Below are 18,874 nucleotides of genomic sequence, written 5' to 3' on the forward strand. Positions count from 1 at the left end.
GTGTCAATGGTTTCCAAAGTTTGGAATTAAAACATCTCTGACGTACCAATGCCCCCACCCCAAAAAATATATGACTGTTTCAGTAACAGTAAGGATAATTTTTTCGTGCTACGGAACGGGGTTTGAATCCATTTATTTAGTAATTGTTGCGAAAAAAACTAAAATTTCCGTGTTCAAAGTGTCTGTGTTGCAAATAAGTCGAACGATTTTCGAAGAGAAATTTAGCCTTGTTCGCATTTTCACAAATACGGATATGTTGGACGCAAATTCAAAATTTAAAAGTATGTTCATAAGTTTCTACTTATCACGTTGCTGGGAACTTCTTCTTGCTATGTTAAAAATCGAATAAGTGCTAAACGCCACAAGCCAGCTTTGATTACATACGCACTTAGAATAACATGATTAAATTTAGTCAACTGCCGACGTTGGTATATATTATTTACAACAAAATTGTGACTCGTCGTTCCTCAGCGTGGCTTCGATGCTGATTTCAAGTTTTATAGAATAAACAAGAATATGTTTAAAAAAGACTTTCGGTGTATATCCTTACTTGAAATAAAGTTGGAAAATGTACGTTTATAAATATTTGAACTAAAAAGGACGGTTTTTATCACTTGTTTGTCCTATATCCACCGCATAAACGTGTGTTATTAAGTACACCCATATTCAAAAAACGCAATAATAGTGTTCGTAAATAAATATTATACTACAGTAGACCACATCAAATGTGTCATCACATTGCTTATTATGAATTTATTTCTTCGCCACCGAAATATATGGCATTTTAATATTTGATTATCACGCAGTTTTGTTAAGACACATTCAAATCACACTGTCAGAGCCGCTTCATGCGAAAGTGGGTTTTATGGCGTTTCGGTCAGCGTATAAATGACACGAGGCTTCGTGGTCTCATTAGGTATCTCAAGATAAGACTGCAAGATGCGCAGGCTGAGCACTATATATATCCCATGGCCTTTGGCAGGGATAACAAGGGGCATAAGTTATGTAACTTTCATATAGGATGATAAAAAAACACAAGGGGATTTGGTATTTTCCTCTCCTCATTTGTTACCATTAGCACGTGGATTGTGTGAATTTTTGGAATATCTTCTGTGATAAACATAGTTTGAGCGTGTTCTAGAAAAAAACCGGGCTTTATGCATGTACCTTTAGTGACGTCGCAGATTAGCCTTTGAAATTTGCACAGGCTGATCAAGGACGAACTGGCTAAACTGGATAATCGTGTAGAAGAGACTTCCTTTAAAGGAAAATTTCATAAAAACAAGTGTCGTCCCTAATCAGCCTGTGCCGACTCCACAGGCTTACCTGGGAGGACACTGTATGCACATGCATGGAGCCTAGGTTTTCCAGAATGAGTCAATTGTTCTTCCTTTCTGCTGTGTGTTGTGCTAGATCCTGGAAAGTATGCATTGATAGGAGCTGCAGCACAGCTAGGTATGAACTGCAGTGGTGATATGGGCTCAGGGAAATCTGGGCTCAATGCCTAATTGTAATTCAGTTATCGTCACAATTAGCCTGTTCAAATCGCATAGGATAATCAGGGACGCTAGTTTCCGCAGAAACAGGATTTTCTCTAAGAAAAGGCTTGTTTACTTTAAACAATACCATAAAAGCAGGATTTTTGTCTGTAAACTGCACAGGCTTATCTGGTACAACACATTGCACGCACGCATTATGTCCCATTTTCTCAAAAAGCACAGTGGTACATGAACACCCACACCTTCATCTATTGGCTTCCATCTAGAACATTTACATTTTATTTACTGCTATGCGGTAAATGAGTTAGGAGTTATCTGATTATTAAAACACTTCTTAGACAAACAAGGAAGAAAAATATATTAAGCAATCTTTATCTTGCTTTAAAGGGATCTTTTCACGCTTTGGTAAATTGACAAAATTGGAAAAAGTTGTTTCAGATTCGCAAATTTTCGTTTTGGTTATGATATTTGTGAGGAAACAGTAATACTGAACATTTACCATGCTCTAATATAGCCATTATATGCATCTTTTGACGATTTTAAAACCTAAAATTATAAAGCGTTGCAACGCGAAACGATTGAATAATTTGGAGAGTTCTGTTTTTGTCGTTAAATTTTGTGAACTACGAAGATTGCTTTATAAGGTATAAAATACGTTAAGTAGTGTAATCGGCGAATAGCTCAGTAGGCTAAAGCGTTTTTACTTCAGGACTCTGGCAGGACTCCAGGGGTCACTGGTTCGAAACCTGCTCCGGGCAATGTTCTTTTCCTTTTTCTAATTTTATCTTGAATTTTTACTGGAGCTTTTACGTGCCATGTTTACATTTATCAATATAAAGCATTTAATGAATAAGTTAAAAAATGCCAAAATCTGTGAAAAGGCCCCTTTAAAATTAAACCTCATGCTCGTATCTGTCAAGTGTTACAGTGATTTCCCTTGACAGGAAGAAGCAGAGTTGCTGCACATTTATTCTAAAAATAGATACTGACAAATTGATTAAATTTGTCTTTTTACTTATTTTCAAGTGTACATATTACCAATAATAAAAAAAGTAAGTAATTTATTTCTAAAATGATATTGAATTCATTTTTTTCCCTATTTTATGTGCAGTATATTTTCCTGAAGAATGAAATGATGAAAACATACTTCTTCTTTAAATAACCGTAATGTAAACTGTCTACTGAAATAAGAAGGCAATATAAAATCTGAACTACTTTAAAAAGTTAACTCTGGTTTCACTACAGTCACGAATAAATCTTTCGCCTTTTACTAAAGATTTCCGTGCAGTGGAACAATCAATGAGTCTATAGACTTATTTCTCTGCAGTCCCATCTCTATGGGATATTACAACACATATATAGAGCATAATAGGCGAGTGCTTTTTGTTTTTAAGCCTCGCATGATAAACCTGATCTATAATCAACACTAACCTATTATTGTCTATTTATATATTTTGTTTTCGTTGATTAGCATTAGATATGAAAGTTACATAATTTATGCCCATTGTTATCCCCTGCCAAAGGCCGAGAGATATAATATTGGCGTTGTTCGCAAACTACAGTGTGTGTGAATTTGAATAGACTTATAGAGCGCTGTCGCAATCCTTCGATTTTAGGTGGATCATCAGTGAATAAAGTAGCGGGCGTTTTACAACTCATTAACCATCATATAACATTCCTATGCAGACATACAATACAAACTTGTCCAAACGCGACACGTGAATCAAATAACCTGATATATATTATTGTTCATTGTAAACATTGTATTAAATCACTTTATAATATATTTTTTGAAATGATGAGGGTCATGAAACGATGATATGTTTACATAATGTGATGGTACGTGCCGTACCATCGGGGATTCTACATTCTATTAATACTTAAACGAACAAAACGTTCCACGTTAGCTGTTGTGTGTCATGCCTTTGCTAATTAGCACCAGTTTAATGATAAGTGTCAGAATGCACATTCTTAAGTATTAACTACAGAAACTAATTGACTTCGTTCGTTAATATACATCTGTGTGCTGCTAGCAATGCAAATTGTTCACGTATATTTTAATAGAAAACTTTTGTGGATTAAATATATAATTTATTGTACTTTTCTCACGTTTTAAACGTTTCTGATAAAATAAATTATTATGTTGTCATTGTTCGATAATCTTAAACAAATATATTGTTGTATGCATCGGAACCGTTTCGTTCATGTATGAACGTACAATATGATAATAACCAAACCCAATACTGGAGAACTACTAGCCATATATATATATATTAGCAAGTATAATCATACAGTGATTAATAATTATAAATTTAAATATTGTCCAATTTGCTGCTACACAATTAACGAATAAACGCATTTAACGAGTACCAGCAAATAAACTCAGCTGATTGTACATATGGATTTTTCAGAGAACAACAGCTGCCGAAGCGTAAATGAAATCCAGTCAGCCTAATGGAACCAGCTAGAGCGCCGTAACTTTGCATCCTGTAGTGATTTACTATAAGACCGAGCCGGATAAGTTACCACACAAGATGTAGTAATAGTTTCTGACGAAATTGGACATAACGCAAGTACAGTGGTTTCATTTATTGATAACATTGTACCTGAAGTGAAAAAACTGATCCAGCCAGTCAAGAAAATTCACTATTACACTGACAGTCCGACATCTCATGTGCAGGAATAAAACAAATTCAGAGTTGTGGCAAATCATGAAACATATTTGGATGCAAAGCCGTCTGGAATTACTTTGAAGCCGGCCACGGTAAAGGCCCATGCGACGAATTGGGCGGCTCAACAAAGCGTATGGCTGATGAAGCTGCCAATGCAGGAAAAGTTGCCATTCAAGATGCTGAAGACTTTTATAGTTGGACGCAGTCGCAAAAGTGTTCAATGAGAAACGTACAATTCTTATATGTTTCTTCTTCAGTTGAGTGCCAAACAAAAGCCAAAGAATTTAATCGTCAGGAATTAAGGCAGTAAAGGGTACAATGAAAGTTCATGCCGTGATCGGAAAAGGAAACAACACCATTTATGACATCATATGTAAGCTGTTATTGTGACACCTGCATGAAAGGTGAATGTTGTTCGTCAACTCAGTGCATCAAGGTGTCACTTGTAGTTCATGATAAAAAGATCAAGAGAACATGCATGTAGATCCGAATAAGATTCATGTAGATCACACCAATGAAAATGAACATGATGAGATCCTTGAAGGACCCAGCATGACTGAAAATGAAAATGAGATCCCCAAAGATAGACAGACACGTGATGTTTCAATTGGGACATTTGTTACTACAATGTATGAAAGAAAAGTGTATATAGGAAAAGTTGTACAAGTCGATGAAGATGACAACGAAGTTGAGATTACATTCATGAAAAACATGAGAAGTCTTTTTGCAGTGGCCATCGAGTGAGGACAGGATATGGTTGATAGAACAGAATCAAGCCAGTTTGCACAGTTGCAGACATATACCAGCCGGAGAATCCACATCAAAGCTGAGCTTTAAGCTTAGTTCGTCCGATCTCGTCATAATTGAAGGTTATAAAGAGATGCACAAGAAAGTATAATACTGTAGATTGTGTTACATTCGTCTGTAGACTACTACAAGTATACCGATATTGCATTTGTAAATACACTGTATTTTGCCTTGTATATGCGTATCTATGTGAAGTACAATGCGCAAATGATTGTATCGTTATATTGTAACGAACCATACATTGATAAAATCAATTAAGTAAACCTACGCATGATGTTCTTGATGAATTTTAAATCGCCCTACTACATGTTGCGGTTGTTTGTTATTTTGATGAACGTGTTCAATGAGCAATAATGAACAACGTGTGTGTTAAAATATGTTTTGAGTGTTCACGTATGTCTGAAATCGTAATCATAACTTGCATGTAACATTATTTATTGAATTCACTACTTAGTTAAAATTATCAAGTGCGTAGTGTTTTCGAGTTTACTTGATGTTAATAAAAGCATTTGAGAGTTTATTTTGCGTTAAAATTTATCATTATCTATTACACAAACTTGCTGAAATTTAATAAGGTTCGTTATTTAAGAAGCCCCTGTACTCGACAAGCATATGTGTGTAACCTGTGTGCCTGAGTAAGCACTTGAACTTTTTTTAGCTATCAATTCCCTCATGGGTCCAATCAAGGATGAATAAAAAGTAAACAAGAGTCACAGATATAAATGTAAGCGTCATAAATGATGCATAATAAACAAATCCGTTTTATTTTCGAAGTTAAAAACAGCAAAACATTTTGGCCTGGGGCGTAGTCCTAAGGCCATAGCAATGATACACATTTCTGAGACAGTCAGAATTGGCTGGCTGCCAAAACCCACGAATGAATGAATTCCCAAAAGTCCGATTTACCACTTGGCGGTAATTCATGCGCATTAAAGAAGTTTTCGCAGATCTCAATAACCCGCCTTGTAAATACAGAACATCACTATATAACATGACAGTGTCATAAAACGTGTAAAAAATAATATTGAAGCAAAATTGCTAAGGATTGGCTACGACAGTTTTTATTATTGTTTGCATATTCATGCGAGAATAAGTTCCTTATTTGACGCTCTAGGCCGAAAAGATACGAGTGTCTACGGCGACAGTAAGAAGAAGATTTTTTTTTCTGATACTTTTTGAAGACATTACTTATTTGGTATTTATAACATATATTTAAGATATTGTTTTATTTTATTTGGCGTTAACGAGACATTCAAGAAAAAAGAAATGAAAAAAAACCAACAATATTCATGATCATTCTCGAAAATATACGAAGTTACCGGATATGATATTTCACTGCGCAGATCGAGCGCGCAAATCGAGCGCAAAAAGTTCTACGTGAGACAACGTACACAATTTGTACACCGGCCGTTCTTTATCAGGGTAAAGGCCCAGTCACACCATGATACGGGCGGAGCCCCTTTGCGTGATCCTGGATCTACGGGATGAACCGGGGCTCTACCGGGATGAACCAGGGAAAACCGGGCTCCACCGGAAAAGTATTAAAATGTTTAATACCTCAGGGATGAATGGGAGTCCCGGAAGGACCGGCACACACCGGCGCGGCACCGGGACGGCACCTGGAACAACCGCGACGGCACCGTAGCTCCACCGGGGCCCATACAGACCCCGGCAGAGCTACGGCAACGCCCCGGTGAATGCCGTTAGAGTCCCGTATAGCTACGGTTTATAAAAAACAGGCGCTCTGCCGGAACGCCACCGGCATTCATCGGGGCTCCGCCGAGGCATTACCGGCGACGACCGGGGTAAAACCTGGCGTTGCCGTAGCTATGCCGGGGTCTGATGCCGGTATAGACACGGTGAGTGCCGGCGGTGTAACGATATAACGGGGCTCTGCCGTCTTTTACCGGGCTCCCGGGCTATACGGCGACAACCGGGGCTATGCCGGGACGCTGCCGGCTTTCACCTAGGCACTACCGGCGACAACCGGGGCTCTGCCGGGGCTTCACCGGAAAACCGTAGCCAGTCCGGGTTGACCGGGACTGCCGGGCTGTTGACCGGCTTCAACCGGTCAGCACCGGGAAATACTGTGATTGCGTTTAAAAAAATCTACGAATCATTCCGGCCCTCGCCGGTCGACCGGCGTTAGCAAACCGGGATGGCCGGGGATCTACCGGCAAAAGTGAGACTTGGGCTTAAGTGGATTTTCTTTTTGTATACACATTACAAAGGAAGTATGAGTGTTTTTCCTGATCTGTTAATTATGTAACAGAAGCTATTTTTTAGGCATTGAAAGTGATTTATTTGACGCAAACATAACAGTTTTTTTTACGGCCATGTTGTTGTTGTTGTATATCTTCACCGCCTATGTAGACGAACCTCTACCAGATCTGTAGAGTTGAGCAAAAGGTTATCGTTCCCACAACCGTATTTGTTGTCCTCCACCGTCTATGTACACTGTAGTATATACACAACTATTGTCTTGTCTTACAGTCTCTGAGCTTCAGCACTAAACCGCTAGGGTCAATCCGTATAAATTCGGACAAAGGGAGAAATTCGGACAAAACATCGTAATGCATTTTACGTCACACTAAATCTAGCTCCAGGCCTTCAGCGCCTACAGCGCTTTGATTTCAATTGCTACAGTAGCGTTTAAACAAGTGTACGATATTTACAATAACTCAATCATTTATAAAAACATATTTATAAACATCATTGGTGATATTATTTGTCTTATTTGATAATATGTTGGTTCTATTTCAATTTATAGTTTAGCATATCCTTTTTTATTCAATATAAAATGTATACATGTATATGATCATAAAACAAAGTGATACTATGTAGCAGCAATAATATTCAAACATGTAACACAATATATGCTAATATATACTTTTTTCACCTTGTGGTTTCCTTTTGATTAAAAATTATTTTTTTTCTTTAGATGTTTGTGATAGGTTTAAAAAAAAGAAAAACAACGACTCTTCTTATTGAAAATGCGTGTATTACGTGTTAAGATTGTACGTTACTCTAGTGTACGAAACGCCATCATGAAAACAAACAAACACAACACTGTAAAAAAACTTGGGTAAAATAAATTAAATATATAGATTTATTTATCATAAACTGCTTGATTTCTATCACTCCTTATAACTAGTAAAGAGATTTCAATACAACGCAAAGGCAGTTCGATTTGATAATATGAAGGTTTTTTCCTTTGTATGCTAAACTTTATTATTAATTGTCATTCAATGAAACGAAACGAACATTCATTCAATGGAACAAATGAGAAAATTATCACAACATTTAAAATTGTTTATTCCGCTTTTTAGGCTTTGTTTTAATAATTAGAGGGGCCTTTTCACAGATGTTGACATGTATTGAAGTTGCTATTAAAGCTTTATATTGATTAACATGGATCGTAAAATTCCAGTAACTAAACATACAATTAAAAAAAAAACAATACAATTAAAAAAAAGAGAGACAAAGTAAACTTCAACTGGGCTCGACCACTGACCCCTGGATTCCTGGAGTAAAAGTCTACCGCTTAGGCCACTCGGCCATCCGTGCTCATGCAATGAGTGATGTATTTATACTTTATATAAGTGATCCTCGAAGTATCACGAAATATAACGACAACAACAGAACTCTTCAAATTATTCAATCGTTTCGCGTTGCAACGCTTTATAATTTTCAGGTTTTTATATCGTCAAAAGATGCATATAATGATATTTCAGAGCATGATAATGTTCATTATTACTGTAAGCTCACAAATATCATAACTGAAACGAAAATTTGCGAATCTGAACAACTTTTTAAATGTGTTTCAATTTACCAAAACGTAGAAAAGGCCCCTTTAAAGGGACCGTCAACCGCAATTGACGAAAAAAGAAAAGTTTTAAAATACCGTATTTTTTACAATTATTAGTTTATATTGATTAAAATATCAGACTAGTATAACTACATACTTGAAAAAAGTTGTTAAGTTTTAATATTTTTCAGTATATCGTAGTAAATTTTACTTGGCACAGCTAGGTACCAGGTAACTACCAGTTTAACTATAAAAAAACGCAAGTAGATTGATCATCACCGTCACGGTGGTAAACACAGGAATGCAAATTGTGCATGCGTAGTTAATTGTATATATATTATATGGATAATGATCAATCTTCTTGCATTATTTATAGTGTGCATATCGTTATAGTCACCTATTTTCGCGAGCATTTTCGATTTCCATCGCGAAATTTTATTTCCGAATATACTGAAAATATGAGTTTTTTCAAGTAATGTAATATACCAGTCGTGATATTTAAATTAATATAAACTAATAATTGTAAAAAAAAATACGGTAGGATTTTAGAACTTTTCTTTTTCGTCAATCGCGGTTGACGTCCCTTTAATGCACCTCTTACAACTTTTCGATCGCTGACGAACAATAACCAATATCCACACCGCTTATAAATATAATCAAATTTATGTTTGTTTATTAATATCTGAAATATCATTTATAAAAATCTTATATCAGAAAAAACTACGGCTAATCTATTGTTTTGTTTTTGTGGGATTGTCAGTTTTTAGTCTTCCGACCACGTTTACTCTGTTGCTAATTCGTATAATTATAAAGATGAAATATATTAATTTATATACATGTATTTGTACAAAATATATTTCGGATTTTTTTTTAAATCGTTTTATTGACTGAACAAAAGACATAATTAATGCATGTTTTACGTCATTCTATACATAGATGGTGACGTCACTACGTTATTGTCAGTAAGACCGATGTGTTCACGAATGCTGTAACCAGTGTTTTGCAAACAGGTAAGGTGCGCATGCGCGGAAAATCCGAATGTAAACAATAAACATTAAACTGGCCATATACCTTTGCAAGGTACATGCTTATCTAGGGACAAGCGAAATTGTGTTATGAATTAGCACATAATATATCTAGTACTGCTATGTATGGCACACGACGTAGCCAATGTTAGTGTTCAAACTTAAAATAACACTTTCAAACAACAGCCTAAAAGCATTTAACAATCGAACTACGATGTCCGTTTACGTGGAGGAAGTTATTAACGTTATACAAACCTCACAAGGAAACTGTGGATTATTTGCGAGCTAAATACACGGGCGACTTTAAGCGTTCGGACGGAATGACGTTGAAGCAGCCAGGAACAAGCCGCTGTGGACACGGCTACGAAGTCATGGCAGGGGACGGCCAGTCTTGATGGGGAAGGGACGGAACTATTGTACCACACCCTCGGAACATGTGTCCGGGTATGCTTTGCACACATACGTCCATATGATGTTTTTTACATTAAATTTGTTGTTTGAAAAGTGTGTTGCGTTGAATTATTTTCTTTGTTAAATTGTCGATTTTGTAAATGGAAGAATTCTGGTTGATAATATTCTTTCAACTTCGATACTATTTTATATTCATTTTGCTATTTTGTAACAAGTTGCGCATCCGTAAAATACTGAAATACCATACTGTTTTCTATTTCTATTCTGCTATATGTATTAAATTTTCGTCCGTAAGTTATTGATTGCTTCGCTCCAATCTCGATAACCGCATGATGTAGTGAGCCGATAATTTACTTGTGATGTAGTACTTGTTGTATGCTGAGCAAAGCATTACACCAAACCCCTTTACCACTAAGATACGTATACTCACGCATTTGTACTCCCTTATAAAGTTATATTTAACATTTAATTTAATACCTTTCTTACTATATTCAAGTTTTTAAGGCCTTATTTCCAACCCCTTAGATACTCATGAACAGCAAACAGCATAAAACCTGAACAGCTTGCGAGTTACTCGCAGGCTGTTCTGGTTTTAAGCTGTTGCACATAGCAATTTTCACTGAGTGGAAAATGTTTAATACCGGTATCACAATTTTCAGATGGCATTCCAGTGACAGTATATACACCGGAAGTGTGTCGACAGCAAGGGGCGCCTCCTACAATCTTGGTTTACTTTCATGGAGGTGGGAACGTGACGAAAGACCGTAAAAAACAAGCAACCATGGCAATCCGACTGGCAACGTATCTTGCTCTTCAATTTGTTTCATTCACTAAGTTGTATTTTAATATATTTTATATAAATCAGTTCTCGTACTAGAACGCCTCGAAAATGTGGATAGAAACCGTTGACGCTTTTATTGATATTGAAGTACTGTTTAATTTATGTCCCGTGTCTGTTTGTCGTTGTTATTGTGTGTTTGTGTGTATGAATGCGTCTCACGAGGTTGTTGCAATGAGGGTTTCGGCTGTATGCAGTAATACATGTACATATGAGCGGTCCTCTGTGAAAAGGGGGTTTCGTGCATGTGCGTAAAGTGTCGTCCCTGATTAGCCTGCAGTCCACACAGGGACGACACTTTGCGCTTTTATGATATTCTTCGTTTCAAGAAAGTCTCTTCCTTGCTAAAAAATCCAGTTTAGGCGGAAAGTGTCGTCCCTGATTAGCCTGTTATGTGGGACGACACTTAACGCACATGCATTTAACCCCATTTTCACAGAGCGCGGCTCCTTGGTATATAACCATCGCTTTTTGTATTGTTTTATTGTTTCATTATTTATCTACATATTTAACATACAGCCGATGGTTGTTTTATCTTCTTTTTTCCTAATACATGCATGTTTGTATTTAACGAACGCTAGTTGCATTATCTTATTTTTTCCTAACATATGACCGCCATGAATATACATGTATATGCGAAAAACCCAAACGCGTTACCAACAGACACCGAATATATGTTCGTATATTCCAGAATGGTTCCATGTATACTTGTTGACGTGGAATACCGAAGGTCTCCGGAGCACAAATTTCCGGCCAGTAATGAAGATGCAAAGAGCGTAGTGGCGTGGGTGGCTGCAAATAAAGCATCGCTAGGTGGCGCTTCTTCCAGTAAAATCGGCGTTTCCGGCGATAGTAACGGCGGAAGGCTAGCTGCTGTCATGTGCTACGATCTTCCAGTAGTCGTTGATTTTGCAGTTAGACGTAAACTTTATTGTTCGATTTTAAAGGAAATTTTATTTTGTCTTAGTAGGTTTGTATTGAAACATGCAATAGCTTTCCCAATTGTACAAATTTATTTTGAGCTCACGACAGACAGACGAGCAGACGGACATACAGTTTTATTCCCACCGTAAAACAGCCAATACATATAGCCATGCAAACATGATGAACAAGATAATGTGATAAAATACAACAGGAGCGTATATTGCACCGTGTTTTCGTTCGCACTAATTCATTGATTACACGTATATTTATGTTATTTAATTAAATTAATTAATGAATATATGACCACATTAACGTTTATTTCTAAACACCGTGATTTCTAAAATTGACAGTCCACCGACGTGAATGATAATATTAATTGTCCGCTCGTTTCCAGGTACTTATCTACCCTAAAGTATCGTACCAAGACTACCCATCTTGCGATGAATTTAAAAACGGGCCTCTTCTGCCTAAAGTTCGCATGGATTGGTACGAGCATAATTGTGTATTTATTTTCTTTTTATATATGGTTTTCTTTTTTTCCTAAGTAATACTAGTACAATCTTGTAAACTATAGACCACAGAAGATTATTATCACGAATGATGACTCGATAACGTTTGGCATGCAAACATATAAAATGGTTTATGGATGTCTAAATTATATTCAAGAAAAAAACAATATATTTTTAAACAAATTAATTGTGTTCTAGGTTTTCCAGACTTACGCTTACTGAAGACGACTACCGAAACCCCCGGGCCTCTGTTGTTTTGCAGCCGGACCACAGCGTCATGCCCCCGACCCTGGTGCTTGTAGCGGAACTGGATCCCCTCAGGGACGGAGCGCTTGGTACACTTATACAAATAAACCTCGCTCTGAGAAAACAGGGCTGAATGCATGTGCGTAAAGTGTCGTTCGTGATAAGCCTGGTCGTCCGCACAGGCTAATCTGGTCGTCCGCACAGGCTAATCAGGTACAACACTTTCCGCCGGTATGGTATTTGCCGTTTAAAGGAAGTATCTTTTTTTCGCGAAAATACTGTTAAGGCGGAAATTGTCGCCCCTGATTAGCCTGTATGGACTGCACAGGCTTATCTGGAAGTACACTTTAAGTAAATGCTTTAAGCTCCATTTTCCAAGAGCGTGGCTCAAATAAATTGACTGACCCGTACTATACTATAATAGGCACATTGCTTTACATCCATAATGTTAAACAATCTGGTTGCTTTTTGAACATTAACTAACCGTCAGAGCTGCATTTTCTTAAAGTTTAAACTTTAGATGTAAGATAAAAATGGACGCATACACATTTATTACCCTTCCCCCCCCCCCCCCCCCCCTAATGCAACTTACTCTTTTGAAAGCCGATGCGTAACGTGCGCAGCGCAAATTATATTGTTTTGTAGATAAAAATTGTTCGAACGAACACGGTAATATTTGCATTATTTATATTTTGCTTATTGACACAGATTACGTGAAGATATTGACAGCCGCTGGTGTTGACGTCGAGATGGAGCTGATTAAAGGGGTACCACACACCTTCTGGACTTTACCAGGTGAGTGAATTCCTGACAGCATTGGGGCATCGTTATTGTTAATGCAATGCATCTTATTCAACCCCACTTTTTTTAACTGCATTTTGCTAATTATACTTCCAAATAGTCCGATTTAGAAGTTCTTGCTGGGTTGTTGTTCCGATTTTGAATGTTCGATCATTTATATATTATATTCACACACATTTACTTATACGTTTTACAGTATTCACTCATATGCGCTAAATTGAATTCAAATTAAGTAAATTATCTGAAGAAATGTTAAAAAGGTATTTTCAATAGGAAAGCATGACATTGCTTATTCTTTTTAAAGATGGAATCGTACTAAAGGTTGCAACAACGTTTAGCCGAGCTACGTACCTTATTGTTTGGCGATGTTTATAGTGGAAACAAACGACATTCTTGGAGTTATGTACATGCTATTGAATATTGACCAAACCACCGAAGCAGATTGAGTCCTTGGTTTATGTAAAATCGGTCTCTAAAGCAATTTTGTCTCACTTCATCTGTCAAATTTTCCTCTAAAATTTATCAATCTTCATACTCTTAACCCATTTATGCCTAGTGGACTCTCCCATCCTTCTATATTGGATCAATTTATTTCCAAAATTAGGGGTGTCTGGTATACTTTTTTCTATATTTAGAATATGTCTTACAGAAATTCCTTTAAGCAAACAGCGCAGACCCAGATGAGACGCCGCATTATGCGGCGTCTCACCTGGGTCTACGCTGTTTGCAATGTCCTTTTTTTCAGGACGCTAGGCATGAATGGGTTAATCTTAAGGGGTGTTGATTTCTTTTTGTTGTTAAAAAGCTTTTGTGCAATGTTTTCACATCTCATTGATCTTCTTGCGTTAGTGATTTTTGGCATACATTGTTTCTGTCAGATTTAAATAAATTATGTGAAAGTTGTAACGTGATGTTCAACAATAATCATTATTTTGTGCAGGAGCCTTCAAAGAGAACTGTCAGCGTTCATACGAGCGTGTAGCGGCATTCATCCGAAAACAATCCTTGTGGACCGGGTGGGACGATTTTTGTGTTGCTTTAACTCACTCTCATTTGTATATTTGTAAAAACATCTTCCTGATATTTGATACTGACTCATTTTTTCATCCTTACATGTACACATGTATTTGAACAAAAGTTACATACAATTTATTGCATAGAAATAATCACGCGACTTGATTAACTTAGATTGTGAAATGTTTTATTAAGATTTAAGAAATATAAGTATACTACGTTTCCAAACTCAAGCCTGCATCGCCTAAGTCAAAGAACGCCGGAAAAGGTGCTTTCAATGCTTGAACCCAAGACCTCTGGCTGAAGAAGCCAGCCATCAGACTTAAGGTGCCCAGAATATATTTTGATGAAAATAATTATTAGATTCGGAGAGAAATTTAATTTTGTTATGGCATTTCAATCGCTAGTTATTCATTAATTACACATTCTGGCAACACATACTGTTATTTCAATACTTGACAAACATACGCATTGAAGATGCCCATTTGAAATCAGTGATAAGTACGGATCTTGCCTTGTTTGTTCCGAGAGTAAGTAACTGCAATTGTTTGTGTCTTTGCATCATTGATCTTGTGTATGCATATTTAAGACAGAAGATCGAATGCAACTATGGTTGTTTCTATATATGAGGTAGAGCTTACCGCGATATGCAAATCCACGCAAACTCGAGAAGATGCTAGAAATTTCGAAAAAACGTATATTCGCCATTGTGTTATGTGTTTTTAACGTTTATCACTTTTCTTGAACAAATAATAAATGAAAAGCGTTGAATAGATATTTATTGTAAAATATGTATATATAACAAGCATCTCAAACACTAAAGATTTTCATTCTGCTTCTTCTATGTCGTCTGGTATTTTACTCCGCAAATATCTGCAGTTCTTCCCAATAGCTACCACCTCCTTCCGATCCGCTATCTTCATCGTGAGCTGCGTGGGTACATATCCGGTTTGGATCTCGTCCGAGATCGCCTTGATCTTCTCCTTCCGTTCAAGCTTTTTCTGAGCGGCGGACCGCGCCGTCTTCTTAGCATTGTGTCGATATGGATCAGTAATGTTCTTGTTGTCGTAATACGACGTCGAATACAGCGGGTTCTTTCGCTTCACCTCCAAACGACGCTCGATGGACTTGATCTGCGAGTCCCTAAGATGCGTTTTCAAGTGTGAAGTTTTCAGTAAATCCAGAAAGATCAGACTCTGGTTTGATTCAAGGTTGGTCTTTGTGTAGCTCATCTGCAGGTATCTCATCCCATACTTAATCGGTGTCAAGGAGGTGTTCGTCCTACTGAAGTTCTTGCCTCCTCCGTGAATAAAGGTCGTTGCTTTTTCCAACGCTGGGTCATAGGTTTCTGACTTCCGGTTCGCGCGCGAGACTCTTCTGCTATATCTGCTACCCGACTGTTCACCAGGGTCGTCACCTTTACATGATCTACCACTGTAAGCGCTTTCCTTGCGAAGTCTACAATCGGTCTCCGTCAAGTTATCCTCGAACACCGGCTTTTTGATTACACCAATTTTCCGCTGAACTTGCAGCCGACCATGTTTGGCGCTTTGATGCTCCGTAGTTGTCACACGTTGACAACTATTTTCAGTACCTCCAGGCTCACGTTTGACCTCAGCATATTTGACCTCACATGTTGTGTCAGCAGAACATGCTCGATCTCTTTCATGGCCACTATTCAATCTCTTATCACGGCTTAATGCGGCTTTTGCTAACTGTGGTTTAGTTCTAGATATTTGTAATTGTCCATCACCAACATCTTCAGTTGAATCCGCTCTATCAATATCTCGAGTATAATTTCCCTCGACAGTTGAACATCTTGCTGGAAATGTATCAAAGGTGTAAATATAGCTATTACTTCTATCTGTGTCATTCACAGCATACTGAAACTCATACTCCAAATCCACTTCACTGCACGTGCTCGCGCTGTCTGTGCACGTGGGCTGGACTCTCCCGTTCAAAACACTCGGATGTCCATTATTCGTGCGCATCCCATTCTTTATTTGAGCCTGTATTATAGCAATATTTCTAGCATTCATCACTGGGCGAACGTCTATTTCTTTTTTAGATGTCATGCTAAAGTTCTGTGTTTTATATTTATTATGGATGAAGAATGCACCAAAATGAAATGCTTCAAATGGTTGCGACCTGGTCGGTATAGGCTTTATTGACAGTCAATGGTTACTAATGGCATATACAGAGGTAAATGAGCTACTGTAAAGGGCTTTAAGAGATATAGCTCTGATTTATGACCCTCTTCTGAACGCTTTGTAAATATATTTATTGTAAAGATGAAGTGCGAAAATGCATTAGTTTCTGGCCAGGTTAAATGTGCTCCTGCCATAGTATACATTACGAATGAAATTCAAAATAGCGGACTCGTTTAACGGTTTGGTCTGTTCTTAATCGGGTTATATCCATTAAAACATTATCACCTAATACAGTAGACCGTTTATACATGTTGCATATAATTGCTATTCTAAAAATCGCTCGTGATTCCTGCACGCTGTTCGACCTGCACACCGTAAATATAGAGGCTTTAAACTTTGATTACGGCAAAGTTATACATTCTTTGTTTGTGATTTGCAACGTTAGTCGTTAAGACGTAACAAGAAGACATTCTTTTCCGTCAAGTAAGTTTATTTTAAGTATTTTAAAGCATGTACACGTCCATGCATGCAGACAAACATACGGTTCTGTCTCGCCGATTAAAAATCTTACCCACAAGCCCAATATGGTGATGTCGCTTTAAAGGGCAACCCATATAAATATACTGATAGTCCTGCATCAAGTGCTTATTCTGTCCACGTTTATGACGACCATAAATTTCGAGCTGATACTTCCAGTATTTACTTTCTCTCTTTTAAGTGATGATTAATAATCTTCGTATAAAATAACTTCAGGTTCAATTTTATAGCGGAGAGAAACCAAAGGAAGCGCTGCAACAAATCAAGATTCAATGTGAATCAATCGAGCTCTAACGCGACCAAACCAACCTTACAGGGCTCAATTAACAATAGTGCTCGGAGAAAAAACACACATGCTGCGTATAATTGAGTCGATCAATTTCTTTTGCCAAAGTTTGCCAGAAAATTGCATCACATATTAATGAATGGTTTGTTAAAATTATGTTTATTATATGTGCTGATATCAATAATGACAACAATGTATATACTCGATGTATATACTCTTTATAATTAAAACACACACTAAGATTAAAAACGTTGTAAAGATTGGTTAAATATTTATGTTTACAGAGCGCTTGTATTTGTTGAGACATTTGTGCTGGTTTGGCGTAATTGGGCTTTATTGGCCATTGCCGGCTCGGGTAGTACTTAAATGTAACCCGGGTACTCTTAAGTATACTTAAATGTACCCCGGGTACGTAAAACATACTAAAATATACACGGGAATTCAAACGCTAAATTGGTCGTTGTCGGCTTTTTCTCCAAATTAATGATGTTCATATTAATACCAAAATTTTGTTAAATAGCCAGTACAGTATCGAAACTTATACTCAAAAAGAATTTTAAGGCAGGATTTGTTCAAGGAGATTTGGTTTCGTATTCCGTATAGCGTTTTAGACGTCGGATTTTGTGCGGTAGTAAAACTCGGGTACAGTCTAAATTGGCCGGATACGTTTTAGTATATGTTCCGTACCAGGGCTACATTTAAGTGCACTTAAGAGTATCCGGGTTACATTCAGAGACGTAGGTGTTATTAACATCTCTGGTACATTTAAGTTATATCGGAGCCGACAATGACCAATCGAGCATTCGAGCCTCGATTGGGCTCAATGTTTCGTGCTGAGCCGACAATGACAAATCGAGCTCCAAGAACTTGCACTCTGTTCTTACCGAGCGTGTACGGGGACATGTTCACACATTTGGATATTATATTTTAAATCAACAGCTGTGTAACTTAAATTAACGAACACATCTAACACATTTGAAATTCTGCAAAATAATGAAAGGCAGAGAAGTTGATTAAATAGAATTGCACATACATGGATTGTTACAAACGCTGTATTTATTTTCTCGATTTCGATTTCTGACTATTCATTAACAACGCGATCTCTAAAAATATCATAAAATTCAAAGCCAGTAGTAGTTATTTGCTAGTTTGAATATAATGTCAAGATTCTTTTTTCATTCCATGATATTTTAACGTAATTTTGCCAATCTGTTAAAAAGTCCATAAATGATGCTTAGTAAATTATACAGGCGCGGTTGTACCGGAGGGCACGAGGGGCACGTCTCTCGCCCCCCCCCATCTAAAACCTTATTTTGTGTGTGTTTTGTGCAACAAACATAGCCAGGT

The 18,874-nt window shown here is 37.2% G+C and overlaps 1 protein-coding gene and 1 non-coding gene across 3 annotated transcripts; both read left to right on the forward strand.

The window, feature by feature from the left end:
* The first annotated feature begins 2,724 nt into the window (after nucleotides 1-2,724).
* LOC127875486 (U5 spliceosomal RNA) lies at nucleotides 2,725-2,843 on the forward strand. The gene has a single exon (XR_008047454.1). It is a non-coding gene; the product is annotated as a U5 spliceosomal RNA (small nuclear RNA).
* Nucleotides 2,844-11,000: 8,157 nt separating this feature from the next.
* Nucleotides 11,001-14,954, forward strand: LOC127873167 (carboxylic ester hydrolase LipN-like). 2 transcript variants are annotated; one of them, XM_052416829.1, is made up of 6 exons: nucleotides 11,001-11,023; nucleotides 11,752-11,974; nucleotides 12,379-12,470; nucleotides 12,692-12,828; nucleotides 13,448-13,534; nucleotides 14,481-14,954. In XM_052416829.1, the coding sequence occupies exons 1-6, from the start codon at nucleotides 11,004-11,006 to the stop codon at nucleotides 14,669-14,671; spliced, it is 750 nt and encodes a 249-aa protein (XP_052272789.1). In that variant the 5' UTR covers nucleotides 11,001-11,003; the 3' UTR covers nucleotides 14,672-14,954. The 2 variants fall into 2 exon arrangements, with proteins under 2 accessions (XP_052272789.1, XP_052272788.1); XM_052416828.1 differs by lacking the exon at nucleotides 11,001-11,023 and having other exon boundaries at nucleotides 11,511-11,974.
* Nucleotides 14,955-18,874: the final 3,920 nt, after the last annotated feature.

This window comes from Dreissena polymorpha, chromosome 3 (assembly GCF_020536995.1).
Source record: "Dreissena polymorpha isolate Duluth1 chromosome 3, UMN_Dpol_1.0, whole genome shotgun sequence".
NCBI classification, from domain to species: Eukaryota; Metazoa; Mollusca; class Bivalvia; order Myida; family Dreissenidae; genus Dreissena; species Dreissena polymorpha.

Bases quoted from the DNA above. Each gene is read 5' to 3' on its own strand.
- LOC127873167 (XM_052416828.1), top strand. From the start codon at position 11,669: ATGACCGCCATGAATATACATGTATATGCGAAAAACCCAAACGCGTTA. The intron at 12,471-12,691 runs GTACGAGCATAA...ATTGTGTTCTAG, and splicing joins CCTAAAGTTCGCATGGATTG to GTTTTCCAGACTTACGCTTA. The intron at 13,535-14,480 runs GTGAGTGAATTC...TATTTTGTGCAG, and splicing joins CACCTTCTGGACTTTACCAG to GAGCCTTCAAAGAGAACTGT.